At 39.3% G+C, this 15,495-nt stretch overlaps 1 protein-coding gene across 1 annotated transcript in view; it reads right to left on the minus strand.

The window, feature by feature from the left end:
• Positions 1-5,163: 5,163 nt before the first annotated feature.
• Positions 5,164-15,495, minus strand: part of Agl (amylo-alpha-1, 6-glucosidase, 4-alpha-glucanotransferase) — a 72,745-nt gene continuing 62,413 nt past the window's right edge. Inside the window, exons 29-34 of the mRNA XM_052730741.1 lie at positions 15,164-15,276; positions 14,304-14,515; positions 12,595-12,692; positions 8,985-9,072; positions 8,746-8,879; positions 5,164-6,938 (exon numbers count right to left, since the gene is read on the minus strand). Of these exons, the coding sequence (XP_052586701.1) occupies positions 6,821-6,938; positions 8,746-8,879; positions 8,985-9,072; positions 12,595-12,692; positions 14,304-14,515; positions 15,164-15,276 (763 nt within the window). The 3' untranslated portion in view covers positions 5,164-6,820. The remainder of the gene's footprint in view (positions 6,939-8,745; positions 8,880-8,984; positions 9,073-12,594; positions 12,693-14,303; positions 14,516-15,163; positions 15,277-15,495) is intronic.

The following is a 15,495-nucleotide window of genomic DNA, read 5'->3' on the forward strand; positions in this document are numbered from 1 at the left end:
AGTTCAGCCTTGTCCCACAACAACAAAAGGACAGTTCCCTACTTTCAAAGTATGTTAACTGCCATAAATGGGCTAGCCTGAACTTTTGCAGAATTAAGTGCCATATTTGCTGGTGAACTTGCACAGACAGAACTTGCTTTTTTTGATTTAAGCACACTGAGCATGAGGTCTAACTCCTGGCCAAAATTCCCTAGTGCCAACTCTGAGCTCTGCGATACCTCTTAGCCTCTGCCTTTTCTGTCATCTTTGATATGATGCTTCTGTTAGCAAAGTTTTCCCAGTGGTGTTAACTTACCTGTACTTGGCAATGTCATTCTCAACATTTAGCCAGGAACACAGGTTAGAGATATTTTGACCAGATGATAGTAAGGGTGTGTATCCAGACTCCATCAGAACCGGATCTAATGCTTCCCATGATCAGGGTCAGCTGATGACAGCCACATCTGGACCCATGAGCACAGGGTGGGGGAAGCCTGAAGGCACGCATACCATGTTGCAATCTTAAGGATCTATGAAAGAGTACTGGTTTGAAGATCAGGGACTGAATTTTGTCCCAATAATTCATTAGTTGTGTGATTTAGGGTAGTTTTCTCATTTAGAAAGTATGTGTAATACCTGTAATACAAACAGCCAGTTGCATGGAACTTTATATATGTTTGTTGAATCTTAATTTCTTTTTCTGATCAACCTGCTTAACATTAAAACAAACCAAAACTGACCGCAGAAATCTTTAACTTAAACATTAGGAAGAACCAGGAAGTTAAGGAGAAAAGGAGCATAGTCTAGTCCTTAGGTTATGAGACTATTGTAAATGTAAGTGCTTATCAAATGTTTACAATGTACACACAATTTTGTTAAAAATGCTAATAATTTTGGGACTCAGAAAATCACTTACGAAAAATAAAGAGCTGCAAGTATGGGACAAGGTTTTGAAAACAGTAGGAAATGGGTGAGAGAAGGTGGTGGGAAAGGGTGTTAGCAAATATTAAAACAAAGAAACAAACAAAAACTTAGGGGTTGAGGATTTAGTTCAGCCGTAGAGCACTTTCCCAGCAAGCCCAAGGCCCAGGGTTCAGTCACCAGAATGGGGTGGGAGTAGGGCAGAGGTTGGGAGTGTTTAACAAGAACAGTTAAACAGATGAATCTGTAGGTAGGTGGCTCTAACAAGCAGAATCTAGAAGTAGATGATACGATTAAAGAAAAATTGAATGTCTGTAAAAGAGATCACCACAAATCACAGTCAACTCATGATTCTGGAATATGGTAATTTGGGGGAAGACTGAACACCGTACCTGAGGCAGCCGTATGTGATGTGGCTTCAGGGTACACACAGGCCCAAGAGGAAACAGGGCAAACTTGCTGACTTACTGAGACTCTAAACTTGCAAGGGATAGACGGGATCACATGGGACCTGATGAAAGAAAATGTAAAGGCTCTGTGAGTTAGACACCCACTGTTGTAGACTATCATTTTAAGGTGTGTTACTTCTGCTTACGTTGCATTTGTTTAACTCTGTGAAACTGTGATACTGTGCATGTATTAAACACTTGAGGGTCTAATAAAGAACTGAATGGCCAATAGCAAGGCAGGAGAGAGAAATAGGCAGGGCTGGCAGGCAGAAAAGATTGGTAGAAGGAGAAATCTGGGAAGGAGAGGAAGGAGAGAGAGAAGGAGGAGGACTCTAGGCGTCATCCACCCAGCTACACAGCAAGCCACAGAGTAAGAGTAAGATTTACAGAAGAGAACAGGAAAGGCCCAGAGGAAAAAGACAGGTTAACTGAAGTTAAGAAAACCTGGTAAGCAACAAGCCAAGCTAAAGCCAGGTATTTATAAGTAAGAATAAGCCCCCATGTGTGATTTATTTGGGAGCTGGGTGGCGGGCCCCCCAAAAGAGCCAAAGAGCAAAAAACAACCAACAACATTTTGGCATACCAACGTGGCACTCAAATTTCTATAGTGCCTGAGAAAGCTTAAAAAAAAAAAAAATACAGCTCCTTTAAGAGTTTCTGCCTGCTGGCAAGCTGCTGCAAGCCACAGGAAAATGTAATGGAATTCAGATACTATCACAAAAGCTACGACTTGGAAACATCAAGGACTTATCTGAAGGTCAAGCCATGGCTTAAGAAGTCTTGGTGATATTTTAGCTTTTGTAAATATATATATTAGCCGATTCCTGCAATGATTTTCTTGTATGCTATGTATACTTCCAAGAACTCCTAACAGTGTATTTTACCTGAAATACCTATCAAGCATCCAAGGCCAAACAATCTCCTGAATTAAGGTAAATTCCAAACAGTGTATTTTACCTGAAATACCTATCAAGCATCCAAGGCCAAACAATCTCCTGAATTAAGGTAAATTAAACTCAGACCCTCCTTTCTTATACAGCCTTAGTGGTATTTATACTAACATTATAGACTCCTAACATTTACCTAACTACCTCTAGGAATGTAGTTTGAGCACATAAATTCCCTTTTTCTGACATATTGATTTTAGCTCTTAGTTGACCTCCTCCTTTACCACTCCCCTTTTGGGTTGTAAAAGAAAGCCTGATGGTCACTGCCTGAGGAAAACTCTTGTCTGTCTTTATGTCCCTGTAAGAATTCAAGCCTGGTGACCTTGCTTTGCTAGAGCACTGCTGTTGCATGGGTATGTAACTGTAAACCTCAGACTCAGAGGTGATTTTGACTGGAGACCTAGAAGAATGATATGGAAGATGAGGAAGAGCCAGATGGGGAAGAACAAGATGGATAAGAACGATATGAGAAAGACCAAGATGGGGCAGAACTACGATGAGAGAATTAAGATAGAACTTAGAGGGGACAGCAGATAAATGTAGAGAAATCAGGCAAGAAAGGAGCTAGGCATGAGAACAGAACTGAAGTTGTGTAGATAGAATTTTATCCCAGAGGAATAAAGTAGATGGACTAAGAGCTTGGTGTACTTAGATGCATTTCCCGCAGATCATTCAAGCTGTTCATAGCTTCTCTTCTGGGCCCCTGGGAAGATTATTAAGGCTGGGCCATAATAATTTTCGAAAGCAAGCCCTTGAGCAGCTAGTACCTTAAAGTAGGAACAAAAAACTAAGTAAAAATGCCTGACATAGTGCAAGCATCAGCATTCTAGAACTCTAGAAAGAATGAATGGTTTCTGGTCAGACAAACCTCTGTCTGGACTGCAAGCTTTGGGCTCGACTTTCATGGCCCAAGAAGTGGGCAGAGCCAGACACCAAAGCTGCAGGCAGAGGTCCACGCAGCTTAGGAGTTTAAAGTTTGTTCATGCGGTCAAAAAGGCTAAAAGGTATGTAGTACAAAAAGGTCCAGACAGAAAAACCTCTGAACAGGTTCCCATGTGTTTTACAATGTGCGTAGGCTTAAGAAAGAAAAAGGGTATAGTCATAGAAATAAATGAATAGTTCATGAAATAAAAGAGAGTAAAAGAAAAAGCCACGTAAGATGGGAAATACACAGGGAGTCTGAATCCTGTATGTTATTGTGTTGATTTTTAATTTTTTGATGGCTGATGGGCAAGAGACAGCTTCTGGCAGACATGGGCTTGTGAACTGGACTGCAAAACTGAACCAACCTAGATACTTTAGGGCTGTCTTAACTTTAAAAAAGAAGTCAAAAAATGTATTTTTCAAATGGAAATAAAAAATACTTTGGAGTTTTGTTCCCACGGGAGATGAGAGGCTGTGGATTCCTTCAGGGTTAATATGGATCAGGTTTGATCAGACAAGACCTCCTGAATCTTGACAGGTGATATCTATCAACAAAAACTATTGTTGGTCTTCCCAGGACTTGGCTATTATCTGAAATTTTCTCTCTGGGACCCTAAAGATACTTCATCTACAGTTAGCAGGAAGTAGTTTAGAGAAAACTATGCCTACATTTCCAAGAGTTTGGGAGTAGGTGGTTTTTGGTTATTTAGTGGGTTATGGGTATTTGTTATAATTTAGGGGAATACAGGAATATAGGATAAAAAGACTATTAATAGATAAAAATCTATTAATCTCAGATATTTTGCATTGGCATGGATTTTGGTATATTGATACAGATTTAAGGTGATTTTTGTTACAACACACTGTATATATATTTCTAATTTTGTTTAAAGGATTTGTATATTGATATAAATTTAAAGTTATTTTTGTTACAATATGCTGTACATATGTTTCTATTGTTTAAAGGACTTTTGTACATTTACATAAAATTAAGGTCATTTTTGTTATAATGTATTGTATATATGTTTCTATTCTTATTTAAAGGATTTTTGTATATTGACAAAATTTAAAGTTATTTTTGTTACAACATATTGCATATATTTTTCTACTCTTGTTTGAAGTACTATACTTATGTAATTCATTTAAAAGTATAAGGTGAAATTCTAGTTTTTGAAAGCTATTATTATAAACTAGGATAATCAAGAAACACAGTTAAGTCATTTATAACAATCAAATTTATAGATATGCTAGGTTAAATAGATATATTTTAGATAGATGGCCTTCAAATACTTCAAAGACTTATAGAATATGGCATTTAAAACATTTTGATAATACATCTGCTCCTGGCAGTACCAATTTAACACCGATTCTGTGAATTCACTACACTGGTGCATGGAGGGTTTAAGTAAGCAAATGCAGCAAGTCTGACTGATCCATTTAGGACTCTAAGGGACTATAGAGTCTTAGGTTAACACCTTTCATCTAAAAATAAGAGACAGAATCTGTAATTTAGAAAAATGAAGCAACACTAAGCAAGGCAAAACCAGGCCAGATCAGCTTTGGTTATTAGATGTTGTCCTATGTGTTTATATTGCTCAGTAATATAACTGAAAGTGAAAGTGTCTTTGGCTGTTTTTAGAAGGGAAGTGTTCACATCACATCCATTTACTACTGTATTTGTGAGTTGGTAAAATGTGGATAAAATTCACTGTATTTAAGATCTATCACGGGAGTACAGCTGCTAACAGACTTAGGGACACATCAAAAGCTTACTTCACTCCTAATCTTGACATGACAACTTTAATACATCTCCAAACACTTCCACACCTTTCTCTGCTCCTCTCACGTCCTGAATATCCCCGTGCATCCCCATCTCTGGTTATCAATCACTCACTGACCACAGGGAAAAGTAACTGGTAAATGACAGAGGAAAGCAAATCGAGTCCTTTAGAAAAGACTTTTATTTTGACACACAGACATATAAACATTTGCTCACTAGACAGAGCAGCTGAAGACACAGTAGTAATATTACCACAGGTGACAACACTCATCAAAATGATAGGCTTCATGTCTCCTCAGTCATCTCTGAAAACTCACTAAGATGTCACAGTATACTGGTTAAACGGGTAAGTTTACTTTTCATTTAGTACGTAAGATTGATTTGGATTAGTGAAAACCCAAGGCACAGACCATTTGTGAAATGTAAAATAGAAACAACCCTTTCTGCAGCATCCCGCAGGAATGAAGTGTTCTACCTAAGTGCTCTTTAGTCAAATGGCAATTACCCTTTTACAGTCTAAAAGCATCACTTTAATTCCTGTGGCTGGGATAATATCAAAGATGCCTTCTGAGACTTCCATAGACCATGCAACACACAGCACTGTTCTTTCATTAATAATCCTCAAGAGGAGCACTATACCCCGCTGAAGCATTTTCTGAGGTGGGTCGTGACCCTACTGTAGATAAGCTAATATGGCTATATTTTAAATCCTTCCTCTCTCTCCTCCCCCTTCATACTTCCCTCCCTTCTCTCTTGATGGCTTTGGGGATAGAATTCTGGGCTCTAACACATGCTAGGTACACACTCTGCCACTAAGCTTCATCTCTAGGCTTTCTTTCCACTGTAAAATTGTCATAAATATGCCCAGTAATTTCCATTTTGAAAATGTACACTATCTCATAATGGGAAATTGGAATGAGTCATGACTAATTTTACAGCACTGTTTTATGTCCTAATGCTCTGTTTCATATATCCAATTAATCTTTAATGTAAATATGCTATGTTAACTATAGTTGGCATTCATTCTATTGAAAACGTAACTTACCAGTGAAAAATAAAGCACATTTTGAAGCTCTGTGCTCCATTTATGAACATAGACTGCAGGAGATTCCTTCCATCCTTCTACATTCATAAAGCATTACTAATGTGCACTGACTGCATTATGCAAGGCATTGAGAATGCCGTACCAAGTGGTAGCCACTAGTGAAACACAGTCTATGGAGAGTGCCCATACACAGCAGGACTTAAGAGCACTTCTCCGTTTGTCCACTCCACACTCGTACAAATTGAAGATGATGCACGATTTCTTTTTTCACTCCGATTTGAAGAATTCTTTCTGAACACAACAGCAGTAACCTTCTATAGACCATTTTTCTTTGATTCAAATCAAAACAATGTTAAAAAAAAATAGGCAGGGGATGTAGCTCAGCTGGTAGAGTGCTTGCCTAACAGCATAAGGCCCTGGGTGTCGTCCCAGTACTGCAAACACTGGGTGTGGTGGCACACATGATACTCTTTAAGAAAGTCAAAAAGAGAAAAATAAAAGTCACTAATTTTTTGTTCGTTTGTTTTGATTTTTGGTTTTTCGAGACAGGGTTTCTCTGTGTAGCCCTGGCTGTCCTGGATCTCGCTCTGTAGAACAGGCTGACTTTGAACTCACAGAGATCTACCTGCCTCTACCTCCCAAATGTTGGGATTAATGGCGTGCACCACCAGCTCCTGGCTATGAGTGAGATTTTTAAAATGAGTTGAGCCTCTATTTCATATGAGATTGCATTCATATCAAGTGTTCACACACTTTCTACATATCTATGAGCCAACTATAAATCATAGATGGTCTCAAGAGCAGTGGCCATAGACCATGCTTGTGTTTCACAGCTGAAAGGACAGTACTGGCCATTCTCATTGGTGAGTTCTGGAAGTCCTTTCCATGGGGATCTGGAAAAAGAAAGAAAAGCATTTTTTTTTTTTTTTTTTTGGTTTTTTGAGACAGGGTTTCTCTGTGTAGCTTTGCGCCTTTCCTGGAACTCACTTGGTAGTCCAGGCTGGCCTCGAACTCACAGAGATCCGCCTGGCTCTGCCTCCAGAGTGCTGGGATTAAAGGCATGCGCCACCACCGCCCGGCAAGAAAAGCATTTTATGAGGCATAATTTAATGCATATGAGCAAAGTATGCAAGTCCTGATGATTTTTGCCTTTTACTATGGAAGCATCATTCAGAGTCATTTGTTACAAAATAAACAATATTCTAAAGGTATATATAACAAGAATTTATATGTAAATCATCTTTTGATATATTCTATTTTGTGATTTAATACTAGCAAATACAAATGAATCTTTCATCTTATTATTATTATGTTTTTGTTTTCTGAGCTAGGGTCTTGTGTAACCCTCGTTGGCTTGGAACTTGTTATGTAGCTGAGGCTGGACTTGAAATTGAAGTAATCCTGTCTCTGCCTTCCAAGTGCTGGAACCACAGGTGTGTTTCACCCAGTTTAATGATTAAAACTTAGGAAAAAGGCTATCATTCCAGAAAATATATAAATGTAGATATAGATATCCTCTCAGGCAGTTTTAGCCTTTTTTGCGTTTTGAGATAGGGTCTCATGTGGCTCTGAACTCATGATCTTCCTGTTTTGTTTTCCCATGTGCTGAATTTACAGGCAGATGCCCCCAGGCTGGCAATAATTTCAGTCTTTCAGAATAAGTTTATGACTCAAACTGTAAATATGTAAGTGTATTATGTGTGAACTATATAGAACTAGAAAACTAAATGAATAATATAGAGACACCAAGAGTTATAATTCCAATTAGTTCCTTATTCTACAGGACACCAAGCCAATTAAAGACATACTTATTCTCGAATACTTAGTCCGTTTTGTACAGTAAATACTGACAGCAATCCCATGAGATAAGTGCTGTAACTACTGCCTCATTTGAAGAGAGAAGAGGGATGTACAGAAGTCACATAACTAGTGACAGATCTCAGCACCACCACACAGACTGTTCGTGCATCTAACTGATGCTCTGTAAGGAAGCAGAGGCAGTGTGGCCCTTACACATTTAGTCTACGTAATTAGAAGGAGACACACTAAGGCATGATCTAGATATAGAGTATTAGGGTAGACTTTGGCTGGGTTTGCACCATCTTAGAAAAATACACAGCATTGACTCTGCTTAATTTACCAATCATCAGGACAAAGAGTATATATAAGAAATACCATTTGAAGCCAGGCGGCGGTGGCGCATGCCTTTAATCCCAGCACTCGGGAGGCAGAGCCAGGTGAATCTTTGTGAGTTCGAGGCCAGTCTGGTCTACAGAGTGAGATCCAGGACAGGCACCAAAACTACATAGAGAAACCCTGTCTTGACCCCCCCCCCCAAACAACAACAACAACAACAACAACAAAAAATATGAAATAACAGTCAAAAGACCAACTGATACTCTAAGGATAATGAAAACTATTGATGAATCACCTCAAAAGACCCAACCTGAATACTTCCAAGTATTTTTATGTATCTTAATCATATCCGAATTATCAGTTGCCTTGACAATTAAAGACTATTCCACAAGTACAGATCATAAAATACAAGATCCTCAGATTAAAACCAAAATACTTAAGGGAGGTAAAAACTACAGGTTGAGTTAAAGTGCAGATGCACACAGCCTGAGAAAGGAACTCTGAGGAAAGCTCTTTACGGGATATCTAACACGCTGACTGGACATTAGTCATGCAATAACTTACCTCTCAAGATGAACATAATGTCTGGAAAGGACATTTTTAACCAAAAATACAGTCTTCGCAGCAATCTCTGGGCCCATCAATTTGGAAAAATACAACTTTGCACGAAGAAAATACCCAATAGGCCACAGCCACTCCTAAAATATGATGTTAAAAAAAAGGGGAAAAAAGAATTATGAGTATCTAAATTTATTTCAAAACCAACTTCAATTGAAAACTGAAAAGAGAAAAGAAGTTCTTACAGGTCCTTGGTGGTAATTGAAACCTTTAGCGAGATTGTAGTTGTCATTGTCTAGGTCATTATCATAAACTCCACAGTAAACCAGATCACTGCAAAATGATCGGAGTCTGAGGTCAGCAACGGTCAGGCATCAGAGGAGGCATCAGAATTTCAACAGGCAAAGGCAAGGACAATCATCACCTTCCCTCTCCATCTACGGAGCGAGCTCACTCAGCTTACGTAACACAAAATTAGTATATACTGAGTCCAGAGAGCTTCAATAATGTGTTCAGGAAAGGTTAACCAAAAAGTCAAGTGTCCTTATGTTCTCCTTCATATTTAGAGCCCAGATGTTAATTTATATACAGTTGTTGGTTATGATACTAGAGGAAGGAGTATGAAAAAGGAAAAACGGAAGGAAAGAAAAAGACTAACAGGTGGTCAGGGAAATGGGAGAGGAGGATTCACAGAAATATGCAGGAAAAATGCCATAATCATACCTATTAATTTGCATGCTAATTTAAAAAATAATAAAAAATATTGAGGCATCTTGTCTTCAAGGAGCTAATGTATAGTTTAACCATTTCACTAGGCTTTTAATATGTGTATCACACTGGGCAGTGGTGGTGCACACCTTTAATCCCAGTACTTGGGAGGCAGAGGCAGGCAGATATGTGTAACATTTAAAATGTCCATACAGTTATTTGAATCAGTAAAACATTAAAGATAAGGTTTCACTGATTATAGAGCAGAAAGCCATTCATTTATCTATGTAAATCATTTATCTTGTGATACCTATTGATCAAACCTAGCGTCTTATCTGTGCTAGACAAACATCCTACCACTTAGCTACATCCTTAGTCCATGCAAGGGTCTATTTTATTAAAAACTAAAATTAGCATACTGTCGGATTATAAATAACAATCAAATATACATACTGCTATAAGATACAGAATGTATAACATAGTTATACACTGAACAGTGTTACAAACACTGCCAACAGATGAGTTATGCATATTGAGATTTAATTAAATTGTTACTTTTAAAGTCCTGTTTAGTGATCCAAAATGTCCACATGTGCTTTTACCATAACCCTTACTTCTGATCAGCAGGTTTTGTGTTTGTTTTTTGGGAACAGGAGTTTGAAACAGGGTCTCATTGTGTAACCTTGGTTTACCTGGAACTTTCCCAATAGATCAAGCTGGCTTTGAACTCACAGAAATCTTCCAGTGTGTGTACGCCTGACCAGTTTTTAATCTGCTCTGAATATGTAAGCATACAGAAAATGAAAAGTATTTGCATAAAAAATTTTGCACATAAAGGATGAAATCAAGCCAAGCATGGTGGAACTTGGGAGGTTAAGATAGGAGGATCAGTAGTTCAAGGTCGGCTTCAGCTGTGTAAGATTCTGTCTCAAAAAACAAAAAGACCTTGGTGTGGTGGTACACACACACACAAAACACCCATATACATAAAAGAAACAAAAACAAACCCCCCAAACCCAGAAAGGCCATTAGAAATTTAATTGATAAAAGTAAAGACATTTGCATATGCAAACTGTAAACTAAAAACAAAGCTATTTGCTGATTTAAGTAAAAAGAGTAGTGTAGTTACACAGAAAGACTGCTGGTAAAGAACACCGTTAAGCTTTCTTCTATCATCGCACGTTATTCAGCAGTGTGGAAGGAACTATCACCAAAACCAAACCCAGATACTGTCGCTGAGCGCCTGGAGAGACGGCTCAGCAGCTAAGAGTGCTTGTTGCTCTTGCAGAGGACCTGGGTTCAACTCCAGCACTCACATGGTGGTTCACAACTATCTGTAACTCCAGTTCCAGGGAATTCCATGCCCTCTTCTGGCCTCCAAGGTCACCAGACGTGCATGTGGCACACAGACATATATAAAGGCAAAACACTCATACACATTAAAAAAAGAAAAAAAAAAAGATGGCCTTTAATTGCAGGGTGTGGTGCTGGGGTCTTAGCCCAGGGTCTTGTGTGACGTAGGCATGTGCTCTACCATTGAGCTCCTAAGACAGGCTCTCCTGTGGCCAGGCTGGTCTCCACCTGGTTACACAGTGGAAGATGATTGTGAACTCCCAATGGTCCTGCGTACAGGTAAGCGTCATCATGCTGGGTTCAAGAGCTATTTTTAAAATCATTTATTTTTGTTGTCTTGAGAATTGAACTTGTGAAACTTTTTTTTTGACAGTGGTGCTGGGAACTGAATCCAGGGCCCCTCCCACACACTAGGCTAATGTCCACCAGTGAGCTACATCCCTAGAAGATTTTTTTTTTCTCTTTGTTTCTTCTTTCTAGACAAACTTGCTTTTGTTACTCTTTAGACAAACTTAGGTAGCTGGAACTCATGTGGCCCAAGCTGGCCTGGATTAATCAGCAACCCCTCTTGTTAAGTTTCCAGGTGCTGGTATCACTGTACTGAACCTCCATACTTAGTTTTGTTTCTTGAGACAGGGCCTGGCTAGCAGTCCAGACTGACTCTGAACTTGTGATCACCTTGCTTCAGACTCCCCAGTGCTAAGACTCAGATGTGAGGCACCAAGCCTGAGTCTTCTGCAATACCACCACCTCCTCCCCAGGCCAGAAGAGGGCATCAGATTCCCCTGAGCTTGGAGTTACAGACTGTTGTGAGTCACCATGTGGGTGCTGGGAATTTCTCCTGGATTTGTGATTATATGGACACAAACTGCACAAAAATGAGGAGAAATGACTTGAGTAATAGACAACAGGGGAATGATGCTTGATTCTTGGATAAAGGGATTCAAAGTAACTTCTTTTTCTTTATACATTGTTGGTACTTTTTAACGTTTACAACAATCATGTATTAATTTTACAGTCAGAAAAGAAAAACTATTCATGACATTACTTTTATACATTTAAACTTTGTAAGTTAATTAGTGAATATAGGAGAAACCAGAAGCACGTTTAATACACAAAAACAAAGGGGCAGATGTTTTCAAAAGTTTGTGCTGTGGATGTCGTTCTATATAAATAAAAACTGATTGGCCAGTGGCCAGGCAGGAAGTATAGGTGGGATAAGGAGAGAGGAGAATTCTGGGAAGTGGAAGGCTGAATCAGGGAGACACTGCCAGCTGCCGCCATGACAAACAGCATGTGAAGATGCCGGTAAGCCACGAGCCACGTGGCAAGGTATAGATTTATAGAAATGGGTTAATTTTTTTTGTTTGTTTGTTTGTTTTTTCGAGACAGGGTTTCTCTGTGTAGCTTTGCGCCTTTCCTGGAACTCACTTGGTAGCCCAGGCTGGCCTCGAACTCACAGAGATCCGCCTGGCTCTGCCTCCCGAGTGCTGGGATTAAAGGCGTGCGCCACCAACGCCCGGCGAAATGGGTTAATTTAAGATATAAGAACAGTTAGCAAGAAGCCTGCCACAGCCATACAGTTTGTAAATAATATAAGCGTCTGTGTGTTTATTTTATAAGTGGGCTGTCGGACTGCCAGGGCTTGACAGGACCTAGAGAGAAAACTCCAGCTACAAGTTTGAGTGCGTTTTTTGAGAAGTTATTTGTAAATAAGTACAAAATGGTTAACATTAATCTATGTGGATTAAACACAATATCAACAGCCTTCTTAATACTTATATTCCAACTTACTCTGGATCTAAAGTTTTCATGCCAAGGGGACCAAGCAATTTTTTTTCTGCAATTTCCAAAGCCTTCCAAGCTTTTTCAGCAGTAAAGAGCTCAGGGGCCTGATGAAGGTAAAACAAACAAACAAACAAACAAATAAACAAACATTTTAATGTCACAGAAAATTAGTTCTTACCTATATAAGTTAACTATAAACTTTGAAAAGAAAAAATTTAAGAACTGGTGTGGGTCAGAATTTGAGAATGGATACCAGACAAATCTAATCCTCCAAGGCTGAATCCATACTGCCTTTCTCAGCCCGAGAAGCTGGGAAAGCTCACAAAGTGACCATTCCCTCGGGGCACTGCAAGGAGTACCAGATCCCAAAGGTAACCATAGCTACCACAAAGGCAGAGATCACCTCAACCCATCACTTTATTTGCAGAAGCCCCCTTTAGGAGTACTTGAACTGTCAGGCAATAGTGGCACTCATCTTTAATCCCAACACTCAGGAGGCAGAGGCAGGCAAATCTCTGTGAGTTTGAGGCCATCCTGGTCTACAAAGTAAGTTCCAGGACAGCCAGGGCTGTTCCACAGAGAAACCCTGTCTCTAAAAACAAAAACAAAAACAAAACAAAGTACTTGAACCTCTCCCCTCTCTTCTTGGCCATAATAATTCAGAAGATCTTGTATTCCAACAGTGTAAGTACTTTCTTATGATATGTGGAAGGGGAAAAAAATCTGCATCCACTTTAATAGTGAAATGAAGTGAAAAATGAACCAAACCAAAGCCACCTCTGTGCAAGTTTACACTGCCATACCACTATAATCAGTAATATTCCACTTAGTAATCTTTTTCACAGTCAAATACCTAGGGAGGCACGGATAAACACAAAGCTTTCCTAGTCCACTGCCCTTAAGGCTTTCTTTTTAGACTGAGATTTAACAACAAAAGAGAATCAAGAATTCTTAGCTAGATGGCTGGAGAGATGGCCCAGTGGTTAAGAGCACTGGCTGCCCTTCCAGAGGACACATGTTTGATTCCCAGCATACACATGGTGACTCACAACTGTTTAACTCCAGGCTTAGGGGATCTGATGCCCTCTTCTGGCCTCTTGGGGTATTGCATATACATGGTACACAGATTTACTGCAGGTAAAACACACATCCCAAAATAGTAAAATAGTTAAATAAATTTTTATAATAATTTATAATAAGTAATACTATATAATACCAAGTAAATAAATAAAGTAATGTAAAACATTCTTACCCAAATAGAACTAATTAGAGGACAATGCAAAGGAGACAGAATGTGACTATAAGGGGCCCGTGCAGAACTTTCCCACTGGTGCACTGGGAAGCTGTTTGTGGCACCAGCTTGTGCAATACAGATACCCGCAGCGTTTAGGAGGAAAGGGCGAGGGCTGAGGCTACCTGAAGCCGCTGATCTGGCCGAAGCAGCCTAAACATTCAGCCCTGGTGTGCCACAGGACATGTACTGTGGTACGCAGAAACACTGGGAAGTGTTTTGTTTCTCATCATCCACTGTTTTCTGTTTTTGACACTAAATGTTACAGATCAGAGGTCATATGCATAACTAATTCCTGAAACTATATAAAATTATCCGGAAAACAGTACTTTTTATGGTGAAGTGGAGCTTAACGGAAGGGAAAACAGTCCCTTAGTAAAGGTGTCATGATATTTCTAAAGTTTGAGAGTAATACATCACCTACCACGACCATTGCTATGGTAAAATTAGGCCTGAGCTGATAGTCACACCAAGGACTTGATGCTCCATAGCTGTCCTTGTAGATGCCACGTTTGTGAACCAGATTCGGATGCTTCTCATTAGGGTCTGAAGGGTCTTCAGAAACATGAAACAGCTTTTCAAAGCTGTTCTGTATTTTTCTGTTCCACTCATCATATGAGACTGTTACAATTTTTCCTGAAAAGCAGTAAGACATGGCAGTTGTAGACATTTAGTTCATCTCTAATATCTGCTATTGCCCAAACTCATAGTTAGCTTACTTATGAAACAAATCATGTATGTGGCTACTCTGGAGGGAGATATGCTATAAATTCAAAGACCGGGCACCTCTCCTAAAAAGAATATAAAATGGCTCAGGAATAACTTCATATTCATGACATGTGGAACAACATTTCACATACATTGAATCAAAAATACAATTAACTTTACCTACTTCGTTTTACTTTTTAGAAAGTTTAATGTTGTATGGGTAGCTCAGACATTATTTCTATTGCATAGAAATTGTTCCAGAAAGAGATGTAAAGATTTCCAGACTGTTCACAGGATGTAACTTGCTCACCAAGTGAGGGAAAGGGAAAGTGCAATAGGGCAAGCACCCTGCCACCTTCTTCCCAGGTCAGTGGGGCTCTAGTGACCAGCTTGGTTATACAAGCATCCTGCCACCTTCCTCCCAGGTCAGTGGGGCTCTAGTGACCAGCTTGGTTATAATTTCCACATTGGTAAATTAATGATTTTTCTTTCTTCTTAAAATTTTGCATCTTCGATCCAGTGATGGAAACAAAGGTCAATACCTTGTACAGTTCCTTGTAAAACAGAACAGCTTACCATGTCTTCTCACTCTCACTTCATTATAAGGGAAAATATTTCTCCTGGACAATTCCAGCAACCAGCGAACAGCAGATTTACACATGCCCACGATTTCCACAGCAGACCCGTCTCTGAAATGAAAAAGACTCATTTTCTATGTTGAACTTATTTAACCATTATTTAAAGGGGCATTCAGTAAGTAATTTTGGGTTGGGGATGTAGCTTAGTGGTACAATGTTTGTCTAGCAGTAAGGAATTCTCTGGGGGCAACATAGAACCAAACCAAACCCAACCAAACCAAACCCAACCAAACCCAACCACCACCATAAATGTTGGTGAATATTATAACC

Source organism: Peromyscus californicus, unplaced genomic scaffold, assembly GCF_007827085.1.
Source record: "Peromyscus californicus insignis strain IS unplaced genomic scaffold, ASM782708v3 Scaffold_9__1_contigs__length_137607984, whole genome shotgun sequence".
In the NCBI taxonomy this organism is placed as follows: Eukaryota; Metazoa; Chordata; class Mammalia; order Rodentia; family Cricetidae; genus Peromyscus; species Peromyscus californicus.